We start from the raw sequence: 23,659 nt of genomic DNA, 5'->3' as shown, positions 1-23,659 counted from the left end.
AAAGTGTTAATAAAATCATTTTAAAAGGTTCAAATTGTTAGTAAAATCATATTAAAGGTTAATAGTGTTAGTGAAATTCTTTTGAGGTTTAAAGTGTTATCCAGTGACACTTTGAAAGTTTAAAACGTGATTTTTCCTTATATTAACAATCAATTACTCCCTCCATATCATAAAGGATGATTTTTAGAATATTTACATATATTAAGAAAAATATTTAGTGTTAGCTATAAATGCATTATTTAATTATTATAATTATTAACCAATAGTAATTTACCAAACTTTTAAATTCGTATTTAATAATGATTTAAAATTACAATTTTCTAACATTAATTGATAAAAATTTACAGAAGATCAATTTTTGTGATACTAAAGAAAATTCTAGAAAATCATCTTCTCTGTGAGTACTACATTAACGATCATCATGCAAACAAATATCACAAAATAGTAATAATTTGATTGATTCATATACGCAGGTGAGGTCCGGAATATAAGTAACATAAGTGAAGGATTGGGGCCTATATATTGTGAGTTTAACATTGATAAAATTTCTCTTTTAAGTTCTGATCTAAAATTTTACTAAAATGATGAGATTTGTGCCAAAAAATTTGTCTATTTGTTTGGTTTTGATGATTAATAATTTTCTTTTTAGTTATTGAGCATATGTCTTTTTTTCGTTTATGAGGTGGATCTCGTGTGGGAGAGTTATAGATTTTGTTCATATAATGTTTGTTTGGCATCAAATTGCTGGTGGACTGATGTTGTTCACTTTTTATATTTTTCCTCTGAAACGCAATTCTTTTTGTTTTTGTTTTCAGGTACGTTTTAGGCAGTTACGTCTAGGCTAGAGTTATATAATTGAACAAAAAGTGTTGCTTGGGATCCACCAAGTCCGAGATAGCAATGTCCAATGTAGTCATGGATGCCATCAAACTTGATATGATCTCCAGCTTCGTACATTCCTTTCGACAAGTCAATGTTTGTTTCATTTCCGCAAGATTTTATTCTCCTCTAGTGTTCCAGCTTTGAAATTAAAGAAGAGGAGATTAAACTCAGATAACTAATTTTAAACTTGGAACTGTCTGTGTTTTGTTTTCTGACATGATTCTGATGAGAGTCAAAGTCCAATAATTAAGAGTCCAAGCCCAACAACAGTTGAAAGTTCAGCCCAGCAAGTCACTTTCCCTCCTCTGCAGCAAAATGACAAAAGTACAAAACAGAGGAGAGTGACGACGAAGGTACAAGGAACACCAGCTGGAGAGAGCTGTGCGGTGATCCTATCTAGCCGTTATGATGTTCTCTCATCAATAAAGAATGAGTAGATGTCATACACTTGTCACAAGATCCTTAAGCTATAGATTAGGTCTAGAATGTTCCCATTGATGTATAAATACAATCTTGGTGTAAAGAACATATTATCGATAAGAAAAGTAAAAGTTCAATATCTCAAATCTCTTCTATCGTTTATTCTCATCTGACACAAGTTGCTACTAATGTTTGAAGTATTGTCTAAATCAGATTGTTCATAAATGATTCTGAGATTGATGTGAATCAGCTTAAGGAAAAAGATACGGAAGTTGTAGAACGAGTTTGAGGATTAAAAACGCAACCATCATAAAGTCGTTGTGATGTGCCATGAACTAGAAGAACAAATTCAATGGTGAGCAGTATCAGCTTTACTAGAATGTGAAAGAGCCTAGATGTTCCCATTTCTCGTACTTCTTATGATCAAGTTTAGTGTTAATTAGCCTGGATGTTTTTATGCGTGTATATTTTCACTTTATCCTAGAAACATAAACATTTCTTTGGTTGCTGACGAGTGACGACTGAGATCAAGAGCAAACAGGTAAATTATCCCATGCTTCTCAACTTTTGTTCCGTGCCATTCACATTTTGCTTAGAATATTTCAGCTTCATAAACTTGACTTCCTTTCTGCATTTGGATTCTTGTTCAAGTGGATTCAAATTAAAGCTCATTGCTCACTACAATCAGTTTAGGTGCATAATTATATCTAATCACAGACACAAAGGCAAACACAACCATGTACTATAGGAGCTTTGTAAACAGAGTTGCTTATCAAACAACTTGTACATTTTAATATTGATGGATCTGTCATTGAATTAATCTTTTTGCTAGTCTTTGGTTTAATAATAGTTCAAAACATGCGATTCAAACAAATTATTTATGAACATATATAACAACAATGCGATACGGAAGAGAGAATTTATCGATGAGTGACTTAACGAGTTCTGGTGCTCTGTTGCTTGCTCCGGCCAAAAATCTTCATGAACCACTCATGCTTGTACAAAGCCGTTATGTATCTCATCGCTAGCCCAAATAAAACTCCTGGTCCAAAGCCTAAACCTGCTGCTACCCAACTCAATGATTCTTCTTCTTCTTCTTCTTCTTTTGTCTCCACCAGTTCGGGTTGTGGTGGTGTTTTGATATCTCCACAAACATCCTTAAGGGAAGGACCATCAAGTCCGGGGTTTCCTTCATAAGAGGAGCAATTTTGTCGTTGAAATTGTGTGCCTTGTGGTATGGAACCTACAAGCTGGTTATGTGAAACGTTTATCACTTCGAGAGAAGAGAGGGTTCCAAGTTCAGAAGGAATCGTACCAGAAATCTTGTTTTGGGATAGGTCAAGTGACTCAAGATTCGTCAAGTTTGCCAAAGAAGATGGGATGTGGCCCGTGAAACCATTGCTTGACATGTTGAGATTACGAAGCTCCTTAAGCAGACCAATAGAATCAGGAATTGGTCCATTTAATTGATTTCCTGAAAAATCGATGGCTGTGAAGATTGTAAGGATACGTTCCATCTCCATTGACACTCCTTTAATCATCAACACAAGTGAAAAGTAGTAGCTTCCTGAACCACTCCGAATGTACTCTGGTTCTATATTATTATCTCTCATGGAGGACATGGTAGTCCAGTTCAAAAAGTAATCAGATGGAAATGTACCAAAGAAGTCATTATATGATACATCAATGATTTTCAACTGAGGAAACCCAAACCAAACCCCATCAGCGTTATGTAATGTGCCATGAAACTTGTTAGAGCGGAGGACGAGAACTTGAAGCTTCTGCAAATAATTCAAGTGGAAGGGAAACATGTCGTTGATTGTGTTGCTTCCTACATTCAAAACTTCCAAGGCAGAGCAACCACTAAGAGAAGCAGGAATTTTTCCCTCTAATCGGTTGTGACTGACGTCAATTGACGTTAAGCTCTTGGCGTTCTGAAAAATATCGGGAAGAATGCCGCTCAGTCTGTTGTTACGGAGATTCAGATATGAAAGAGACCTCATGAGAGTCTCTAAACACCGAGGAATTGAGCCGTTGAAGTTGTTGTTTGATAGATCTAGAATCTCTAGAGAGCTTAGTCCACATATTCGACTCTCACCCGAAATCATGTTTTGGGATAGGTCTAATGACTCCAGATTCGTCAGGTTTGCCAAAGAAGATGGGATGTGGCCCGTGAAAGCATTGCTTGACATGTTGAGAATACAAAGCTCCTTCAGCAGACCAACAGAATCAGGAATTGGTCCATTGAGTTGATTTCCTGAAAAATCGATGGTTGTGTAGACTGTTAGGATATGTTCCATCTCCATTAACATTCCTTTACTTATCAATACAGTAGTGTAGTAGCTTCCTGAACCACTCCGAATGAAATGAGATGCCAATGCACCGAAGAAATCATTATGTGAAATCATTATATTATTATCTCTCATGGAGGACATCGCAGTCCAGTTCTGGAAATAATCAGATGGCAATGTACCAAAGAAGCCATTATATGAAACATCAATGATTTTCAACTGAGGAAATCCAAACCAGACCCCATCAGCATTATGTAATTTGCCACGAAACTTGTTAGAGCGGAGGACGAGAACTTGAAGTTTCTGCAAAGAATTCAAGTGGAAGGGAAACATGTCGTTGAATGTGTTGCTTCCCACGTTCAAAACTTCCAAGGCAGAGCAACCACCAAGAGAAGCAGGAATTTTTCCCTCTAATCGGTTGTGACTGACGTCAATTGACGTTAAGCTCTTGGCGTTCTGAAATATTTCAGGAAGAATCCCGCTGAGTTTGTTGTTACGGAGAATTAGATCTGAAAGAGAACTCATCACCAGAGTCTCTAAGCACCGAGGAATTGAGCCGTTGAGGTTGTTGTTTGATAGATATAGAACCTTTAGAGAGCTTAGTCCACATACTGATCGAGGTATCTCCCCGGTGAAGTTATTCTTAGAACCAAAAAAATATTGGAGATGCTTGGAGGATGGGATGAAGAGTGGTCCTTGGAAAGCATTTGAGCTTAGATCAACGTTACTAATTTGACTCTCAGGAGAAACTTTTAAGGATCCACTGAAACTGCTGAGAGAGTTGTTAGAGAGATCCACAAAAGACAATTCTGGTAGTCTCCACAACCAGTCTGGTATTTGACCTTTGATTTTGTTGTTGGAAAGATCTAGTTGTTGTAGATTTCTTCTGTTTCTTATGAACTCAGGGAACTCAGTGATGTTGCAGCCTCTCAAGTACAATACTTCCAATTCTGATGGAAAATCCAAATCAGAAGTGATGTTTGCTGTTGAGAGAGGGATGCCTTGGAGATGTAATGAGGAGAGCTGCTTGAGAGGCGAGAAGACATTTAAGTCAACTCCTGGACCGACTTCGTTGTAATTTCTACTACCGAACTTAAAGTATTGTAAATTATGTAATAGAGAGATATTCCCAATCCCAGTAAGGTCGGTGAATTTGTTATAACTCAAATAGATCTGGGTCAATGAGGGAATCTTGAGTAGGGATGAAAGAATGGGTCCCGTAAAAGAATTATATTCAGCATAAAAAGACTCTAATTTGGAGAATTGGCTGATGATTGGTGGAAGGGAACCTGTGAACTGATTTGAAGAGAGATAGAGTCTACGTAGTTGGGTCAAATTGAGTATCGAAGCTGGCAAGTTTCCACTGAGCTTGTTATAGCTAACATCAAAATAGGTCAATTGTTTTAGATTGCCAATTGAAGATGGGATTTCACCAACAAAATTATTCGAACCAAGATCGAGAATAGAGAGATAAGAAAGGTTCCCAAGGGAAAACGGAATATTCCCTGAAAAGGTTGTGTTTTCAATGGTCAGCTCTGACAAAGAGTTATGTTCACGAAAAACAGGAAGATTGCCTCTCAGATTTATATTGTGGCTTAATATAATGGACTGTAAGCTCGGTATGAGAAGAACGCTACTTGGAAATTCTCCAGACAGGTTACAGTTTCTAAGATGTAGTAACCTTAGAGATCACATGTTTGAAAACTCATGGGGGATTTCTGAAGAAATGTTTACATCGCTCATATCCAGTTCTCTAAGATTCCTCATATTTTGAGTAAGTAGATGAAGAAAGGATTCATCAACGGATAAAAACGAAGAATCATGAGAATCATAATATTCAAAAGAAGAAAGATCGAGAGACACCAACTTGGTTAGCTGAAGAAGCTTGATTGGAATTTGGCCTAATAGTGAAGACTGGGAGAGATTAAGTCTTTTTAGCTCCATGAGTTTATCAAACTCAGCTGGGATTGGCGAACCGGTGAAGTTGTTGTAAGCAAGGTTCAAATCACGGAGATGACGCAGTCTAAACAGATTGCTCTTCGATTTAAGCGGGCCATGGAGGTTGCTGAAACTAAGTTCTAGCCCGATCACTTTGCCCGACTTAGCAGCACACGTGATACCATCCCAAGAACAGCAATCACTTTTATTCACCCATGATTCTGTCTTCGGATAAGAAAACACATCTGAATCAACCCAATCAGGTTTCTGGATCAAAAACTCAGTCTTAAACTCAAGAAGAGCATCCCTTTGGTCAGAATGACACAAGCGTTGTGTAGAAGAAACAAACGTGTTTAGAAAACTTGAAACGAGAAAAAGGAAAGAGATGGAACGAAGAAGGAAGCTCATTTTCTGATTAGACAAGAAAACTTTCATATTTGTGAAAATGAAAAACTAATAGGAAGACTGTGATGGTAAATTAGTGTTGCAGGTCACCACATATATATACAAAATCAAACACATGAAGCTCCCATTGACTTGATGGTTTGAAGTCTTTTTGATGAAAAAAGTTCCCTACTAAAAATCTTATGAGTCCTTCCAAATCCAAAAAACTTGACTCGTTTTTGGCCCCTAAAAATCATGTTTTAAGAAATTAGAAACGAAGATCAAAAATCATTCTCAGTGAGCAAAGTAAAATTGGAGTTGAGGACAAGTAGAAAATCAAAGTGCCGTGTAGCTTAAGCTAATCTTTCAACTTCAGATGGGACTCCGTATGGCATTTTTTCTAGGAAATGCTTTCATTCATAGTTTGTCCTCTATCCAATTCCAAACCTGAAACATACGTCAAAATTTGCATTGCCTTAATTTCTTTACATGAGCCACAAAACAAATATTTTCAATAGTATTTAATAAATAAAGACAAACAAAATTTGTAGACTGTCTATTATCACCAAACCCATACGTTACGTTTGATCTCTCACTGACTCTTCTTCTCTCAAATTTCTGTTTATTCATGTAATAATTTCTTACATATTCTGATGGCAGTTGTTGACTATCTAATTTTGGATACAAAATCTTTTCATTTTTATTTTCTGAGTATAGATTCGAACTGTATTATCCACAAATCAGGCGGTTCGGAATTGATGCTTTGTTTCTACTAAAATTGGAGTTTTGTAGTCTGAAAACAGACTAATTTCAAAGCTTTCGTTATAAACACAGATGTGTGTAGTGTGCAGGTTGCTGCTGTCGATTGCATTTGACATCCAAGGGCCGTTAAGTATAATTATATATCTTATGTTAGGGTACAAGCTTTTTCACATAATTGTTGTCACCCATTGAATGACATGAGAATGTTGCATCTTTTATTTTAAACAAGAGAGAAAACCAAAAAAAAAAAACTTATATTAGGATTCAGGCTCAAATGGCGTAGTAAAACGTAACATGAAAATTTGTATCATTCATCGTCCTCCCAGTAATTGGAATTTGAGGTTTCAATAACTTTGTTCTCAGCTGCTGAAGTTGCTCCATAAATCTGTGAGGCTCACCTCTGCATCTGACTCGAACCAGTAATCTGCTTTTAACTGGCAATACACAACCACAACTCAAACTTAATCACAGCATACGAATATGAGACTGATCTGAAACCCATACCAATGGATCTAATACTTACATCAGTATCTGAAGTTACTATTTTCAAGGAAGGAGTGTCCACTCTAAATGGAGCTTTTTGATCAGACTCCTGACCCAATTTGTCACTTGTTTCCCCACTATCTCCTTTATATTTGCTGCAACCAGATTTGTTCCCAGTTATAAACACTGACTGAAAAAAAAAATATACAAGACAAGACACAGAGAGTGGAATGTGTAGGCTAAGTACCTTAAAAGATAGACATCAATCGGCCCCATCCTACTCCTAATCACCATCCGGTATTGTCGTTGCGGAAATCTCATCTATCGTGAACAAAAAACAGATGCTTCACTTTGTGGACACATTATATTACAACTGTACACTATATGAAAAACGCTCACCTCATCAGGATCTGGAACTTCGATGTAACTAGCTGTAGGAGCTTTAATTGCTAGTAATGTCTGGTTCTGTATCAAGGACTAACGGTTTAGTATGTTAAATAACTGAGAAAAACATAAGATAATTTTCAAGAACTAGTTGGGGAGGACCTGAAACCGTGGGAGACTCGTTATATCCTCCTCCGTCATAAACATGTACCTGTTTATTTTCGTCACTGGTCTTAGCAAAGTTCGTGTGTAAATACAAAAAGATGAGACTCAAATAAATGGACAGAAACCTTTTACAATATTCATCTTCCTCCAAGGATCTCAGAGCTTCTTGTCTTTCCCTGGAGATATATAACATGGTGAACTTAAAACCATGTGGGAAAAGAACAATCAAGTCTCCAAATCAGATATAAAAACATAAGCAACCAACCTTATAAGATCATCCAACCTGCTTTCCTCAGATTGCATCATTTCTACCTCTGACTGAAAATACATAAAGATGTTACTGGTTATTAATGGGAAATTTGAAAATATGTGTGAGAACTAACTATAGTGTCAGACTGCCAAATTCCGAAAACGCAAGAACATCTTATATCCCCAACATATGCATTGATCATGACCTCTTTCTTGACAATGTGATCAATTATTTTAATGCAGTAAGTTCTACGACAAAGTAATATGTAATGCCATTTTCTATGAACCTTAAGCCTGGAAATTTGATCTCCGAGGTCCTTCTGTCCAAGATTGTCAGCACCCCTGCAACAATGGTCCAAAGCCAAGGTCAGAAGAACATAAGTTTAACAAGCTGCATTGTATTAAAGAAAGAAAGGATTTGTGTAACTACTTCCAGCGGATATGGTTCTTTGTAGTTTTCTCTATCAATCCAATTCCTTCAAGAACATTTGTAATATCATATATCCTTCTTTTTTGTACCTGTTAAGAGGAATCGCAGGCACATAAGAGGAGATTCTAACAAACTGACGAAGATACCTAATGATTTGTGAATCAAATGCTTTAAGGCAAGGGTTATAAAGGTGAGCTTTTCAGTCCACATATAAGCATATTCTTAAATAAGATGTTCAATATAAAGATACATATTGCATACCTCCAAAACATCTGCACAATGGTTAAGGTCAAGTGTTCCATCCTCAGCTTCCTGAATCAACTTGACGAATTTCTTTGTCAACAACCCTACGAAACATAAGAAACAACGATAAAATTAGAGTTGTAATCTCCATACAAACCATGAACCTGATAAAAAGTAAACAGAACTAGATGTGACTGCGCTTTTTGCAGTAGTAGTTACCTAGAGAACTGTCATAACGGCAGTTATTACTAGGTACAATTAGACCACCATTTTGTGCTTCTGCATACAAAAATCAATCACCACAATGCTACATACAACACAGATTATAACATCAACAAACAAAAGAAATCACATTCTGAGATTAAGCTGAAGAGAATTTGATCAGAAAGAAGATACCGCCGCCGTTGGGCATCCGTTTCCCGGCCTTTGACTGTGTAGTAGTACCCTTTGACTTGTTGTATACACGTTTAACGTATTGAGGAGACTCTTGTTTCACTATTACTTTAGATTTATCATCAATGCTTTCTCCAGACATGTTTGCAATAGATCCAAGCTGAATACGATGATTCTTTCTACTCTTCTGCTGCAAAACAGATTTGACTCAATAGCATCATTACTCGATAGCTTAACAAAATCACCAAAACTCAAATCTAAAATTCCCCCAAGTTTGTAGAATTCTAAATTTGAGATTAGAGATCCCAATTTTGGATTAAGTTTCCTTAAAGAACAAAAGCTTCATTCAATTTTTTTTATTTTCGCGAAATTTGGGATCAGGAAAAAAAACCTAGCTCTCTCTCTCTCTCTCTCTCTCTCTCTCTCTCTCTCTCTCAAATCAAGTTCGGAATCAAAAATCAAAGAAGAAAAGTGTAGTAAACGCAGGGAACTCACAAATTTCTGAGTGATATGAGAGTAAGAATCGTCCCAGTGAGATGGAATTAGCGGAGACTGTTGCGGAAGCGATTCGGAGACAGAGAAAGGCCGATTCGTGGAAGAAGGGGTGAGAGAAGAGTAACGAGGATCAGAGGAAGAGATGGATTGAAGTAATTCGAAGCGAAAAGGAGATCGGTGGTGGTGGTGATGGTGATGGTAAGAGAGAGTCGGATCTTCGCCTGAGTTTGATGTCGCGGCCATGTAACGGCAGCGTATCTCTCGGTGGTTGGAGATTTGGGATTTAAGTGGTTGAAGCGATTTAGGGGAGTTTGAGAATCGGTGAATTTAGGTTTTGTTGGAGGGGGGGAGATGAAGGAAGAAGAAGAAGAGGGAAGATGGAGAAAAAGATGGAGAGAGAAGAGAGGAAACAGCGGGAAGAAGAGGAAGGGTATGATAGTCTTTTCGATGTATTAAAAAGAGAATAAATAAAAATGGGATTATGTGAAAAGAGCGGTGGGCGTAAGAAGTTGGAGAGAGTTTCGAATTTTGCCTTAGCCGCCTAACCCTTCTTCCGCTTTATTTATTTTTCATTTTTTTGACTTTTTGATCTTGGGCTTTATTTGGGCTTGGTCTTTCTTTGGGCTTTTATTTGCGTGAACGTTTCATGTCTTTATGTATGGTTGGATCTGTGTAAGATGGTTTGGTTGATAACATACCCTTACAAAGAGAGTTAGCTACATTACCCATATGTGGTGGTATAATGAAACATAAGGACATCTCCATTGGGGGGATTTAACAAAGATTTAGCAAGGCTCTTATTGTAAATGTAATTAAAAATAAATCATAACTGATGAAAAATATAAGATCCAACTCTTATTTAGTAAGTTTTAGAGTCGTCTCTTATTGTGTACGTGTCAACATATAAAAACAAGTTTTTTTTATATAAAAACAAGTTTTTTTTTTCCTTTTTTCTATTCCTTTTTTTTCTTTCTTTTGTGATGCGCTTGAACAAAAAAAAACCTAGAGATCTTTTTGACCAAATCAGAACCTTGCAACCGGAGGAACCGATCTCCAGTCGGAGATTTTGATTAACAATCAAAACGACATATCAGAGCTTCTGATTAATCGACGAGTTTGAATATGAAAGTGAGTTGATATAGTAAAATGAAAGAAGGGTTGAATGATGACGTGGAGGAATGGTGAAAGGTGATTGGAAGCTGTGGGAGAAAATACGTGGTAGAAGCTCATTGGCTGGGATTGTTTGTTAGATGGAAAGATGAGAGCTGAAGCGTATAAGGAGAAAGAAAGATCAGTTGCAGAGGATAACCAGAAAAATATTGAGAATTGTAATCTTCTTCTTTGTTTGTTTCTCTCTGTAGATTCTTTGGTTTGATATTTCATTGTTGCTAGAGCTGATTCTCCTTCTAAGCTCTAACACATGAAATTTGGATTCTCGTTTTCATGAACGACGGTTCAATTGGTTTGTGATTTGTTGATTAATCGAAGAGGTATCAGAGTTGTGTCATCCTCGGATTCATTTCAATGGGGGTGAAACAATATCAGACGGTGGTTCGTGAAGCTATGACGGAGACTCGATCGGAATCGTTTGGATCGGTGTTTAGCAATACAGAAGAATCGATTGGAGCTCACAACGTGGGACGATTCTCACGGCTTGTAACTACAAATCCGATCAAGAATCATTACGCTAGCACTGGTGGATCTGGTAAGTCATCGAACAATTATTTTGATGCTACACGTTTGGAGAAATTAGAGTCCCTCAGATTTAATGGTGATAGAATCAAGGATTGGCTGTTCCAGATCGAACAGTTCTTCTTAATTGATAATACTCCGGATGAACTCAAAGCTACTCTTACTTCAATGCATTTAGATGCTCTGGCTGCTTCTTATCACCAATCAATTTCACAATCAGTTCTGTGGGAGCATGTTAGGTGCAATTGGGGACTTTACAAAGCGTTGTTGCAAGGATACTATTATAAGCTAGTGGATGCTATTGCAGAGCTGAAACAGTTGCAGGAAACAGAAGGAATTGAGGAGTATCATGAAAAATTCAAGTTGATTAGCGACAAAGTGATATTAGCTGAAGATTACTTGGTTGATATCTACTTAGAAAGGCTGAGCAATGATACTGAGCTGAATGTTAGAATGTTTCAACCCAAGTCTATTCAACAATGCTTATTGGTGGAAAGATTGTATGAGAAAGTTCAAGCTTATCGGAAAAAGGTTCAATATAAAGGGATTTTATCATCCAAACCAGAGCCTGATCATGCGACAGTTCTTCTTCCTACTATGGAGTAACCTAAGGATACTACAGTTAAGCCTCACAAAACAGATTGTGGAGAATTGGAAGAAGTAGAAGTAGAGAAGGTTGATTTAGCGGCAATTGGAGTTATAGATCATACTTCTGCTAATGCACTTTTAGGAATCTCTGATTACCAATCGATGAGGGTGAAGGGTTCTTATGGGAATCAAGTCTTGTCTATCCTCATTGACTCTCATACTACACACAACTTCATGGATCCCAAGGTAGGTGAGAAGTTGAAATGTGTTTTAAAATTTGACAACATGGCTCAAGTATTAGTTGATGATGGTAGATTGTTGGGGGTTGATGCTACAATTGATAAGTTCCAATGGTAATTTAGAGGTACACCATTTCAAGCTGATCTTATGGTAATTCTCTTAGGTGGGTGTGATATGGTGTTAGGTAAGCAGTGGTTGGAGATATTGGGGCCAATAACTTGTGATTTTGAGAAGTTAGTGATGCAGTTTCCTATAGGACATAAGAAAGTTCTTCTTCAGGGTATTAGGCAAGGTTCTGTTAGAGACATGATGGCCATTAAGCTTAATAAGCTGAGGGAAGCTCAACTTTCCATGATAGTTGTTCCTGAAGTTCCTGCCAAAGAACAGATGTTAGTGTGCTCTTTGGAAGCTAAACATCAATCTGACCAAGAAAGTTCTAAAGAGGAGCAAAGGTTTCAACAAGAGTCTTCGGGTGGTGGAAATAAACTATTGCCTAAGCTGTTAGATGAGTTTTATATGACTATGATCATAGATGATCAACAACCTGTTGTCCCAGAAAGTTTGAGTCCAGTCTTTGATGATTTCTCCTTGGAAGTGGCTGAGTTTTGTAAGTATTATAGGTGGAAGCAACGACTCTCTCCAAAGACTTGGATGTTCAAATATAAACAAGAGAAAGTGTGGGAGAAGAGACTGAGCATTTCATTTCATTTCATGTTGGAAGGCTACCGATCATAAAAATGATGCTGATTTTGAAATACTATTACAGGCTTGTTCTAGCAGAATGTTACTACACCATTTTCTTCAATGAGCAACTACAAGCAGTTTTTCATCTTGAAGTATGGGAGTTTCTCTTTGTTTTGCAGAGACAATATCTAAACTATGAACCTTGTGGTCAAGGTTCTGCAAACAGGGGAGATTTGATATAGTAAAATGAAAGAAGGGTTGAATGATAACGTGGAGGAATGGTGAAAGGTGATTGGAAGCTGTGGGAGAAAATATGTGGTAGAAGCTCATTGGTTGGGATTGTTTGTTAGATGGAAAGATGAGAGCTGAAGCGTATAAGGAGAAAGAAAGATCAGTTGCAGAGGATAACCAAAAAAATATTGAGAATTGTAATCTTCTTCTTTGTTTGTTTCTCTCTGTAAACTCTTTGGTTTGATATTTCATTGTTGCTAGAGCTGATTCTCCTTCTAAGCTCTAACACATGAAATTTGGATTCTCGTTTTCATGAACGACGATTCAATTGGTTTGTGATTTGTTGATTAATCGAAGGATTTGCGTTTTCCTTTATCATGAGTCTTCTTCACCAAATCGAAGCTTTTGATTAACCAATCTCTTTCTGATGGTAATTTCTTTTTTCTGATTATAAGAATTCTTGTTTAGTAAGGGTATAGAAATTAGGGTTTTTTGATTTTCGAAAATTAGGGTTCTTCAAAATCTTTTTCTAATTGTGATCCTAGGCATGATTGTAATTAGGATTAACGAAATCTGTTTCTAAAATGTGATCAAAGTCTCTGTTTTATTGCTCTGCTTCTCGTAAATTATGCTGCTTAATCTTTAGAAATGGAGGATTTCATTTGAGCTTCAACTAGGTTTTAGTTGTGCTGGTATTTGTAAAGTATGTCGCATATAATTCTATTCTATCTAATCTTATTTGTATACTTGCATGCAGTTTCTTTCTTCCCCTTTTCAGTTTCATGCATCATGATGCTTAGATTTGCACCTTTGTCTTTTGATTCATCATACTCATCGAACTTGAATGGAATAAAACCTCTCAACGATTTGCACATTCTAGATACTTGTAAGCTTTTTCTGTGTATTTCAAGTTTTACTTGTCTCTGTTTGAAGAAGTCATCATCACTTGATTTGTTTGTGGAAACGTGCTGTTACAATGGGGAATCCTCCATCTACGCGGGATAGCCACTCTTGTTCATCGTGGAAGAACAAAATTGTTGTTATAGGTGGTGAAGATGGACATGACTACTATCTGTCTGATGTTCATATCCTTGATACATGTATAAAAGCATTCTTAAATCCATGTTCTTTAACCTTAGGAGTGTATGTCTTTAATCTGAAACGTTAATGTAAGTTCCTCTTAAATGATATTTTCATTTTGACTTTCCGATACACTCATATGGAAGGAGCTGAATACTTCAGGGCAGTTGTTGACACTGACACCTAAGGCTGGTCATGTTTATGTTTCACTTGGGAGAAACTTTTTTGTGTTTGAAGGGTTTACGGATGCTCAGAATCTTTACGATGATCTCTATGTGCTTGATGTCGGTATGTAACTGAAGCATCATTTAATAGCAATATATAATACTTATGAGGTAGATTGGCTTTGGTTTATAAACACACTTGGATAGGTGTTTCCCGTGAGCAAAACGAGGTCTAGAACATAGGCTCCCCTGTTCTAGAGGTACAATGGATCGTACTTCTGAGAGACCATCGATCAAACGGTCAGGGAGAAGCAAAGGAGCTGACAATGGCGGTTGGGATTGCGTTTGGTTTTGTTTTTCTTCTCACTCTTCTCTTGTTAATTTCCCATTTTTTAGAATCCTAAAAATAAGAACTCCATTTTTATTATCACCATTGGAGGGAATAGTTTTAATCAGTCTTCTAAAAGTTCTTATTTTTTTAAAAGTACACAATATATTATTAAAAAAATATAAGAGTCTCAAAATTATATCTTGCCAATGGACTTACTCTAAGAAGATGCTAGTGACATCACATCATCATTCAGTTGTAATATTAAAAAAGGGTTTGGAGGTAGAAGAACAATTTTTTATATGGACTTTTTGTTAGATAATTGATGATACCTGATTACTATTAGTTATCTAACTTGTATATCCAGTGTTGTTAGTTAACTGGTTAATCCGCTATAAAAATTTCTAATTGGTAAGTTTAATAGTTATTGTAAAACTAAAATTATCAAATTTCGGTGAAAGAAGATGTTTCCAAACCCAAATTAAAATGGAACTTGAGGAAATATATAAGTTACGTCAGTTCAATGGCTATGTTCTTTTTAACATATAATAAAATAAAATAAACTTAGAGAGTTGTTTCCAAGTTCATTCAAGTTTCTTAAAACACCCAAACATCAATTTTAAGTTTCTTATATGGAGTCTCTGACAGTATTTAGTCGTCTCGAAATATTTTAATTTCTTTTGCCAAGAAAAAGTCAATGTTGCTCTCTTTGGTTTTTTTCATTTTCATGATTAAATTTGCGGTTGTAGAGGCCGGACTGTATGATCATTTCTCTCACATATCCGTACTATTATTTGTAAAGTCGTTTAACTAATAAACCTTTGTTTTGTAAAACATTACAAAGGTATGCCATTAGAGTTATGACCAAATATTCGATTTAATTAAAGGGTACAAACGAAATTTCTCCACCCATCTAAACGGATAAAGACGCGGATTCTTTTTGACCCGCTTATATTATTTTGGATCCTTTTATTTAATCTTGACCGTTGATTCGTTTTGATCGTGTCCGTCAATTTAAAAGACCTAAAAAAAAATTGTTTCTCTCTCTCTATGCTCTTTGTCGCCGTCTCCAAGTTCTTTTGCAAAAAGTTCTTTTTCTTTTGCCGACGAAGCTGCACAGATGAAACAGGATTCGGACCAAGCAACATCAACCAACAACAATTATTATTTGTATTTGGATTGTTGGGTAAAAGCTTTGCAGATTGCCAAACGAATCTATCTTTTGGTTTGGCTCAACTTAAAGATAGCTTACAGATCTGATCCTCATACTGAGGTAAGTGTAATCTTATTGCGTTAGTGTTTGTAAAAAATTTGTTCGTAAAATTCCTTTGTTTAACTTAAAAGAAGATATGAAAGTTTTGTTTATGATGTCTAGGAACCGGAAGAGGTAGGTCGAAAACGTTATCCCAAACGAAAAGCGGGTCTTCTACTAATGTTTTTGATGAAGTTTGGAATCAATGGTGAGTTTTGGATCTGTTGATGATGAAATTCAGTTAGTGATTTGAATTTCTTTAAGTTCGTTAGACTTGGAAAGATTAATCGAATCAATAGTTATCATCATAATCACTTAAGATATTCCCCCACATTCTCACTATATTTGATGCTTTGTTCGTTTGAATAGGAAAAACATGCGTTTTGAGAACTCAGTTTCGGATATGTTGATTTGGAGGCGATAGCTATACAACAGTTTATATTCAAGTTCAGCTCAGAATTCTGCAATATGACAGGCTACCTTTTGGTGATAGATGTTTGAGCTTGCTTTGAAATTTGCACTGAACAATTGCTTATAAGATAGTTACAGTACACTCAGCTGTTATATATATGTAGCCTTCTTGGCTAATGTTTGGATCTATCTTTCTTTCTATTATTTAGTTTCACACAACGTTTCACTTTTCTGCTGTGCTAGCTATATTTCAATCCTGCTACTGTTAAGATGCTCAGCAATCTAAAGGTTCTGGTAATTGCTGTACTACTGAAGATGATAATGAAGCGACGGTTTTCCATCATACAGGTCAGGTTCAATTATTCTTGGTTACTGTATGTATAATTTTTTTTAGTATTACACATATTCTATTTGACCTTCCTTACCTCCAACTCAATGGGATTTAATTTCTTATTTTTTGTTGTAGTGGGAAGCACTTGTGCTCTTGCTGATAGGGATTAGAGTAAATCAGCTGCGTTCTCTTCATGAAGGTGCTACTACTGTGGCTGTTCCAATTGCTACAGGTGCATACATCTGTACCTTTATCTTTGTAAGTTACATTTCTTGGCTCTTATATATCCTTTCCTTGGAATTTAGTATGGAAGTGATTTCATGCACATAGTCTGTTGTAAGTAATGCAATTGCGAACCTGTTGCTGCATCAAAGAAAAGTTGTAATTCGTGCTAGACGCTTATTCAGCACATCATCATGCAGGTTACTATACCATCTTTGGCATCTGTCTACAACGAGTATGCTCTAAAGAGCCAGTACGACACAAGCATTTATCTTCAGGTTAGCTAATCTTGATACACAGTTTTTTTCTCCATATAGCATCAGAGAAATGAACTCTCTTTTCAGTTCTCTGGTCGAGTTGGTTGTGTTAACAAACGTTGTGGTCAGTTACTGTCTAGATCAGAACTTTTGGCTTGTGTTGTTGAACTTTCTCTGTTCTCTGTTCTTAGGTAGTGAGGTCTTTGTATGAACTTGATGTGAAGACACTATTCTCAACTGGTATCACAAAGGAACCAACCCGTTGCTTTTCTAACGGCAAGTTCAGATGACTTAAGTGGAGAATATTTTATACTTCATTATTGTTTACTTATTAACTCTTTTTAAATGGTATATTTTTGTTTGTTTGTAACATTTCTTCAAATCTAAATTATATATCTGTTTCACAACATTGATAAATCGGATATTGAATGGTGTAGAAGATATTCTGTTTTTTAACTTCATAGTTGGTATCTCCATCAAAGCATCTTAAGTAAAGTATCTTAATACAGATTTTTTTTTTAATTTTGAAAAAAGTGAAATTAAGAACTTCTTAAGAAACTTTAATATTTCATAGGTCCATTGAAGGTTGTTAAATTTGAGGTTCTTAAAAATATTTTTCTTTGTAATTAATTGTTATTATGGTATTTTGTTAAAATTTATAAGAATTGTATACTTTTAAAAACTTAAAAATATTGCATTTAATAAAAGTTTAAACAAACATGACATAAAAGCATATTAAAAATAGATTACAAAATGATTAATTTTAATTTTGATTTGTGCCAAACTTTCCCCATATATGCTCAACCAAATCCGCTTTCAGTCGATCATGCATTTTTTTATCACGAACTTTATTTCGAATGGTCATCACATTTCCCATCATATTGCCGAGATTTGAAGGGATATCTGTAGAATACGCAGAATCAACTTGTGAAGTTCTGTTTGACTCGTCTCGTGCAAATGAGGCCATATCATACTGAGTATACCCATCACGTTCGTATTCTACAATCATGTTGTGCAATATGATACATGCTCTCATTATGTTTCCAATTTTTACCTTACTCAACATGAGAGCTGGGGTTTTTACTATGGCAAATCGAGCTTGCAAGACTCCAAAAGCACGCTCGACATCTTTACGCACAGCTTCTTGGTTTGCAGCAAATAAGGATGCTTTTGGATCTTGTGGATTTCGAATTGATTGGATAAAAGTAGCCCAGTTTGGATAAATACCATCGGTGAGATAGTAAGCCAGATGATATTGTCGCCCGTTGACAATATATTTCATTTTGGGAGCTACACCTTGTAATATGTCATCAAAAACTGGTGAACGATCGAGAATATTGATATCGTTTAATGTACCTGGAGCTCCAAAAAATGCATGTCATATCCAGAGGTCTTGTGAAGCTACATCCTCTAAAACAATTGTTGGCTTTCCAGATCCACGGGTATATTGACCTTTCCATGCAGTCGGGCAATTCTTCCACTCCCAGTGCATACAATCTATGCTTCCTTTCATCCCGGGAAATCTGCGGTCCTCTCCAATATTGAGTAGTCGTTGAAGATCTTCTGTTGTGGGTCTGCGTAGGTACTCATCTCCAAATAAATGAATGATTCCTTCAGTGAAATTTTCCAAACATAACATCGCAGTGCTTTCAGCAAGCCGAAGATATTCGTCAAACGCATCCGCTGCAGAACCATATGCCATCATACGAATGGCTGCTGTACACTTCTGCAGTGCAGAGAGACCAAGCCTTCCGTGACCATTTCTTCTTTGTTCGAAGTATGGAACTTCAGTTGAGATTCGTTCGACGATCCGCATGAACAAGGGTTTGTTCATTCTGAAACGGCGACGAAAGATTTTAGGAGAATATGTTGCATCTTCACGGAAATAATCATCCCATAAGCGTTGGTGACCCTCTTCACGTTTTCTTTCAGTGTGGACCCTTTTGTTCTTCTTTGGTTCTTCTTGCGGAATCGTTGTGGCTTTATCTAACTGATTCTCAATTGCTTGATCAAAACAGTTTTCGAAATAGTCATCCATCATTTTCTCAAAATTAGTAGAAGAAGAAGCCATTTTTAAGAAAAGAGAAAATGGTGAGAGAATGGAAGTTGTAAGTGTATGAGAGAATGGAAGTTGTAAGTGTATGAAAAAAGAGGATTGATTTTGTAGTGAGAAGAAGAAGACATGGTTTATGACTTATATAGAAGACCCTGTAGGAATCCGTGAAAACACAATCTGTGACCAAAGTTAAAACACAATCTGTGGCCAAAGTTAAAACATGTCCGTGAAAACAAGTACCAAACAAGAAGAAAGTACAAATCTGTGAACACTTTGGTCCGTGAACACTTTTTGGTCCGTGAACAATATGTGGCCATGATTCGTCTTCTCTTCTCTTCTTATTGTCTTCTTCTTCTTGTCGGCAAACCTCATGTTAGGACATCAAGTGAAACATGTGTTAGTCATTACATAACATAAACTGATAAACATCGAAACACATTATGTGAAACCAAAAGTCATTACATAACATAAACCGAAACATCGAAACTCATTATGTGAAACCAAAAGTTATTACATAACATAAACTAAAAGTCATCGAAACATGTGTTGATTCATTACATAACAGAAACATAAACATAAACAAAAAACAAACAAGTTGATTCATTACATAACATAAACATAAACAAAATACATATTCAAACATAAACATAAACTCAAACACTAACTTGACAACAAGTCACTAATTAACTTATCCTTTAAAGCGATTTCCATTTCAGTTAATGGCTCTGTTTTAGCAATTAGACTGTCAAGCATCTTATTCTTGCTAAGATTCTCTTTACGCAAAGTTTGTTTATCTTTCAAAACAAATTCCTTTTGCCTTATCTCCCACATGGTCTGCAAATACTCAATTGAAGCACCTCCTTCTTCCACATTTGGCTTCATCACAGGCTTTTTACCTTTGGCTTTTGTTGCCTTAACACCAATAGGACGAGCTTTAGTATCTTCATGGGTAATTGGAAACGAGTTTGATGACTGTGAAGTGTGATCATCACACTTTCTTCTCTTTGATGGCCCATAACTTTTTGCAGAAGAAGGTCCACACCATTTCTGATCATGGCGGAGCTCTCTTTGTGATCAAGGGTGAACTTCACTTTGTGATCGTTGGAGTAGATATCATATGCCAATTTCATGACATCGTCTTCATTCTGTCCACTTGGTTTGGCCTTCGTTGCAGCCTCATAGCTGCCAACAAATTTGCACACTGTTTCGTTAATCTTCTGCCACCTTTGCTTACAGTGACTGGGCTCTCTCCTTTCCACACCAGCTAGCGTAGGACTTGCATGATAATAATCAGTAATATGTGTCCAAAAAGTATTTAGTTTTTGGTCATTTGAAACAACTGCATCTTTGGAGGTATTCAACCAAGCACCAATGAGGAGCACGTCTTCTGTGTGAGACCACTTCCTTCTACGCTCCTTAGGTTTCTGTTCATCAACAGTTGGCTCCTCATCAAACGGATTGGTTAGTGTTTGGTTTTCTTGTTGACTAGTTAAAAGGTCCATAAAACCAGAATCTTGACTATATTGATCCATAGTGAAGTTTCTGGTTTGTGTTTAAAGGAAGAAAAAGAAGAAGGATGAAGGGTGAATAAGAATGAAGTGTGTGGCTTTCTTGTTTAAAGGAAGAGAAAGTTTGTGATTGTGGCAGATGTGTAAATGCGAAGAAAGGTTTGTGTTAAGCTTCACCTAAAGTCTATAATATATAACTAGAGATGAAGTTGTAAGTGTAATGTGTGTTTAAGTGTGTCATGTTAGCAATCAATGACAACTACCAAGCATTGTGTGTTTACACTAGACATAAAAGTGTTTAACTGTGACAACAACCAACAATGTGTGTTTAAAGTGTGACAAAACAAGCAATCAATGATAAGTACAAACCATTGAGAACAAAATTAACTCCACAGTAAGTGTTCGTATTCAACAAACTTTTTCACTTAAACTCAAACTTATAGAAACTAACAAGCATTACAGGTCAATTGAGAAAAAAGATGAATTACCTTGTATGAATTTGACAGGTACACAAAGAGTGAGCTAGGTAGTTGACTCGCAGATGCTATACACTGCAAAAAGAATTAAAATCCATTGAGAAATAGAAGAGAGGCCAGTTATATTGAAATTCAAGTGCCAAAACATATAGATTATTACCTATAGACAAACCATAAACTTAGACTCATCGGTAGCCTTAGCGAGCTCCTCCAACGTAAACTCAACAGATTTGTCAACGCTTATAGCAGCAACTCCAGGAGAACATCAGCTAACAAAAGAAACATAAAAATTAGAGATCATCACAAAATTACCATGATCAGCCTTAGAAGACAACGGAATAGAAGATGAAAACGAACTACCCTTGGACTTTCTATTCCGGTAAACATAATATACGACAAACAAGACTAACAACAAAGCCAGAATCACTCCTACAACTATACCAGCAATAACTCCCGCTCCAATACCACCTGCTAATGCCAAAATAAAATAACAAACAAACCATAATTTTTAGAAACTCTCTCATCGCCACAAGAGCAGTTCACAAGCACATTAAGCATGGCGGAGAAACGATTCATGTCGATATAAATTCAAGAGGCCAGTTATATTAAAATCCATAAAACTAATGATTCATGTTGATCTACTAATGAAATCAAGGAGATTATTACCTAGAGAAACGATTAAACCAAATAATTCGAGAATTGACCACTGCAATCTCCGATTTGGTGAAGCAAAAACCCTCTCCAATTGATGAACCGCCACCGTCGATAGTGCCGCAGTCGATCGAGATGATGATATCGCCGGCGAAAGAGGCTTTGCCCACTGTTATACCTCTCAATTATACAATCTTCTCTCAAGCTTTTCCATCGAAATCTTCTGATCTATTGATAGCAAAGAGACGAGAGAGGAGAGACAGAGAAACGATTAAGGAGAGAGAGAGGAAATCAAAATAAAATCGGGAAAGAAGAAAACGAAAAAAAAAATCCTTTTTTTTTTTACTCCAGCCAATCAGAAAGCAACACACTCATGGTTCTTAATGATCCTAAAACATCTAAGCTAACAATCGATTCTTAGCAAAATCAGATTATTTCCATTATAATTAATCTGCTTTTTTGCTAAGCAACTTGTAAGCAATTCACTAAGATGCTTTGATGGAGATACTCTAATGATCCTAAAACATCCAAGCTAACAATCAATTCTTAGCAAAATCAGATTATTTCCATTATAATTAATCTGCTTTTTTGTTAAGCAACTTGTAAGCAATTCACTTAGATGCTTTGATGGAGATACTCTTAGGTATTCGAAAAGATCTCATATACTATTCAAGATTTGTTAATAAACAGGACCCATTTTCATTTCAAAATATTTAGTTTTGGATTTTATGTTATTCAGTTGAACTTGATATAACTTAACAAAGAACTATAGTAAAACCGTTTAAGATTTTTTTTTTAATCAATTACTAGAACTCCAAAATAATAATTTTAACATTTTTGAGAAAAATGATGAATATTTTAACTTGAATACAAAGAGTTTTCGTTATATAAATTCATTGTTATATTTTTTTTGTCTATCACATAAATTATAAATATTAAATTTGGAAATGAAATATAAGTATTCAACTTATGAATTATGCCATTCAATTTTCAAAAAAAAGAATTGAAATATGTAATTGGGAAATTATTTACCCAATGAATTAACACTGCATATTATAATATTAAGTCAAACATATTTAGTTATTAACCAGCTGTCTTAATACGAAAAAGGGAATGATAACGATGATCAACACAAAATAATCACTATATTGCATACTAACACCAATAAAACTAGTTAAATAAAATTATTTCTAAGCAACAATAAGCTAATTCGCTCTTTTAGATCATTGTACCAATATAATCCACGGGCCACATCCATCATCACAATTTAATATCAATCTAATAACAAGTCACATGGATTACAAACTAACAAAACAAGTATATTATAATTAGATAATATATTAAAAAATAGAAAATTTAAAAGAACAATTAGCATGCATTACATTCTTAATTAATGCAATGTCGATTTTTAAAATTAAAAATAGTATTCAATTGCAGGTTGTATGTGAGTTTTAAAAAATATAACACAGAAATATAATTAGATATATTTATCTAATATAAAGTCTTAAAATATTTAAATAATTTGTAGTGTATATCAGTGCTTATCAAATTAAATTATTTTCAAAGAATATGTGTATTAATGTTTAAAATTATGTATTATTTTCTAGCTCCAAATATATTTTATAAATTAACAAGAGCGATTTATTCATATGTAAGCGTAAACGGTATGAAGCAGACATACTATTTACTCACGCGAACGCATGACATATTTGACATGTTTAAGAGTTTTACCTTAAGCCACTTTAAAATGTACATTATGGGGAAAATTAGAATGTATGTAAAAATCTTATCCCACATGTCAATCTTTTAAAATGTTTAAATTGTTTAATTTGCATAAAAACAACAAAATTTCAGCCTATGCAAATATATTAGCGAATACAAAACGTGACGGAAAGGGACGGGACAAGAGGTGAAGAGATGGGACAAGACGGGTTTCATGTCCAAAATCTAACTAAAATCAAAGTGAAAT

The 23,659-nt window shown here is 35.6% G+C and overlaps 4 protein-coding genes, 1 long non-coding RNA gene and 2 pseudogenes across 8 annotated transcripts; 2 read left to right on the top strand and 5 right to left on the bottom strand.

Moving 5' to 3' along the window:
- The first annotated feature begins 1,522 nt into the window (after positions 1–1,522).
- LOC147928689 (uncharacterized) lies at positions 1,523–2,133 on the top strand. 2 transcript variants are annotated; one of them, XR_015580507.1, is made up of 3 exons: positions 1,523–1,657; positions 1,787–1,843; positions 1,954–2,133. It is a non-coding gene; the product is annotated as an uncharacterized LOC147928689 (long non-coding RNA). The 2 variants fall into 2 exon arrangements; XR_015580506.1 differs by lacking the exon at positions 1,954–2,133 and having other exon boundaries at positions 1,787–1,868.
- Positions 2,134–2,377: 244 nt separating this feature from the next.
- LOC104743927 (receptor-like protein 7 pseudogene) lies at positions 2,378–6,028 on the bottom strand (annotated as a pseudogene). The gene has a single exon (XR_015580812.1). The product of XR_015580812.1 is annotated as a receptor-like protein 7 pseudogene (transcript).
- A 757-nt stretch (positions 6,029–6,785) lies between these two features.
- On the bottom strand, positions 6,786–10,054 carry LOC104742291 (transcription factor E2FC). 2 transcript variants are annotated; one of them, XM_010463282.3, is made up of 13 exons: positions 9,520–10,054; positions 9,028–9,214; positions 8,851–8,910; positions 8,650–8,735; positions 8,389–8,477; positions 8,246–8,300; positions 7,975–8,027; positions 7,835–7,885; positions 7,707–7,755; positions 7,560–7,625; positions 7,408–7,481; positions 7,201–7,315; positions 6,786–7,111 (listed from the first exon to the last, which is right to left on the bottom strand). In XM_010463282.3, the coding sequence occupies exons 1-13, from the start codon at positions 9,760–9,762 to the stop codon at positions 7,037–7,039; spliced, it is 1,203 nt and encodes a 400-aa protein (XP_010461584.2). In that variant the 5' UTR covers positions 9,763–10,054; the 3' UTR covers positions 6,786–7,036. The 2 variants fall into 2 exon arrangements, with proteins under 2 accessions (XP_010461584.2, XP_010461585.2); XM_010463283.3 differs by having other exon boundaries at positions 9,028–9,211; positions 9,520–10,000.
- A 6,111-nt stretch (positions 10,055–16,165) lies between these two features.
- On the top strand, positions 16,166–17,289 carry LOC147928688 (CMP-sialic acid transporter 2-like). The gene is made up of 4 exons (XM_087486236.1): positions 16,166–16,537; positions 16,656–16,778; positions 16,943–17,020; positions 17,191–17,289. The coding sequence occupies exons 1-4, from the start codon at positions 16,460–16,462 to the stop codon at positions 17,287–17,289; spliced, it is 378 nt and encodes a 125-aa protein (XP_087342362.1). The 5' UTR covers positions 16,166–16,459.
- A 380-nt stretch (positions 17,290–17,669) lies between these two features.
- Positions 17,670–19,497, bottom strand: LOC147928687 (uncharacterized). Its single transcript, XM_087483410.1, has one exon. The coding sequence runs from the start codon at positions 19,068–19,070 to the stop codon at positions 18,378–18,380; it is 693 nt and encodes a 230-aa protein (XP_087339536.1). The 5' UTR covers positions 19,071–19,497; the 3' UTR covers positions 17,670–18,377.
- On the bottom strand, positions 17,763–18,281 carry LOC104743926 (uncharacterized). Its single transcript, XM_010464954.2, has one exon. The coding sequence runs from the start codon at positions 18,279–18,281 to the stop codon at positions 17,763–17,765; it is 519 nt and encodes a 172-aa protein (XP_010463256.2).
- A 28-nt stretch (positions 19,498–19,525) lies between the features above and the next one.
- Positions 19,526–20,729, bottom strand: LOC147928686 (glutathione S-transferase T3-like; annotated as a pseudogene).
- Between the last annotated feature and the right edge of the window lie 2,930 nt (positions 20,730–23,659).

This window comes from Camelina sativa, chromosome 14, assembly GCF_030686135.1.
Source record: "Camelina sativa cultivar CO46 ecotype springtype chromosome 14, ASM3068613v1".
NCBI lineage: Eukaryota > Viridiplantae > Streptophyta > Magnoliopsida > Brassicales > Brassicaceae > Camelina > Camelina sativa.
This window is presented reverse-complemented; position numbering and strand designations above follow the sequence as displayed.

Coding starts and splice junctions, on each gene's coding strand:
- LOC104742291 (XM_010463282.3), bottom strand. CDS start 9,762: ATGGCCGCGACATCAAACTCAGGCGAAGATCCGACTCTCTCTTACCAT. Junction 9,215..9,519: donor CTCATATCACTCAGAAATTT/GTGAGTTCCCTG, acceptor TCTGTTTTGCAG/CAGAAGAGTAGAAAGAATCA. Junction 7,482..7,559: donor AAGTTCCAGATCCTGATGAG/GTGAGCGTTTTT, acceptor TGTTCACGATAG/ATGAGATTTCCGCAACGACA.
- LOC147928688 (XM_087486236.1), top strand. CDS start 16,460: ATGCTCAGCAATCTAAAGGTTCTGGTAATTGCTGTACTACTGAAGATG. Junction 16,538..16,655: donor GACGGTTTTCCATCATACAG/GTCAGGTTCAAT, acceptor TTTTTGTTGTAG/TGGGAAGCACTTGTGCTCTT. Junction 16,779..16,942: donor ACATCTGTACCTTTATCTTT/GTAAGTTACATT, acceptor ATCATCATGCAG/GTTACTATACCATCTTTGGC.
- LOC104743926 (XM_010464954.2), bottom strand. CDS start 18,281: ATGAAATATATTGTCAACGGGCGACAATATCATCTGGCTTACTATCTC.
- LOC147928687 (XM_087483410.1), bottom strand. CDS start 19,070: ATGGCTTCTTCTTCTACTAATTTTGAGAAAATGATGGATGACTATTTC.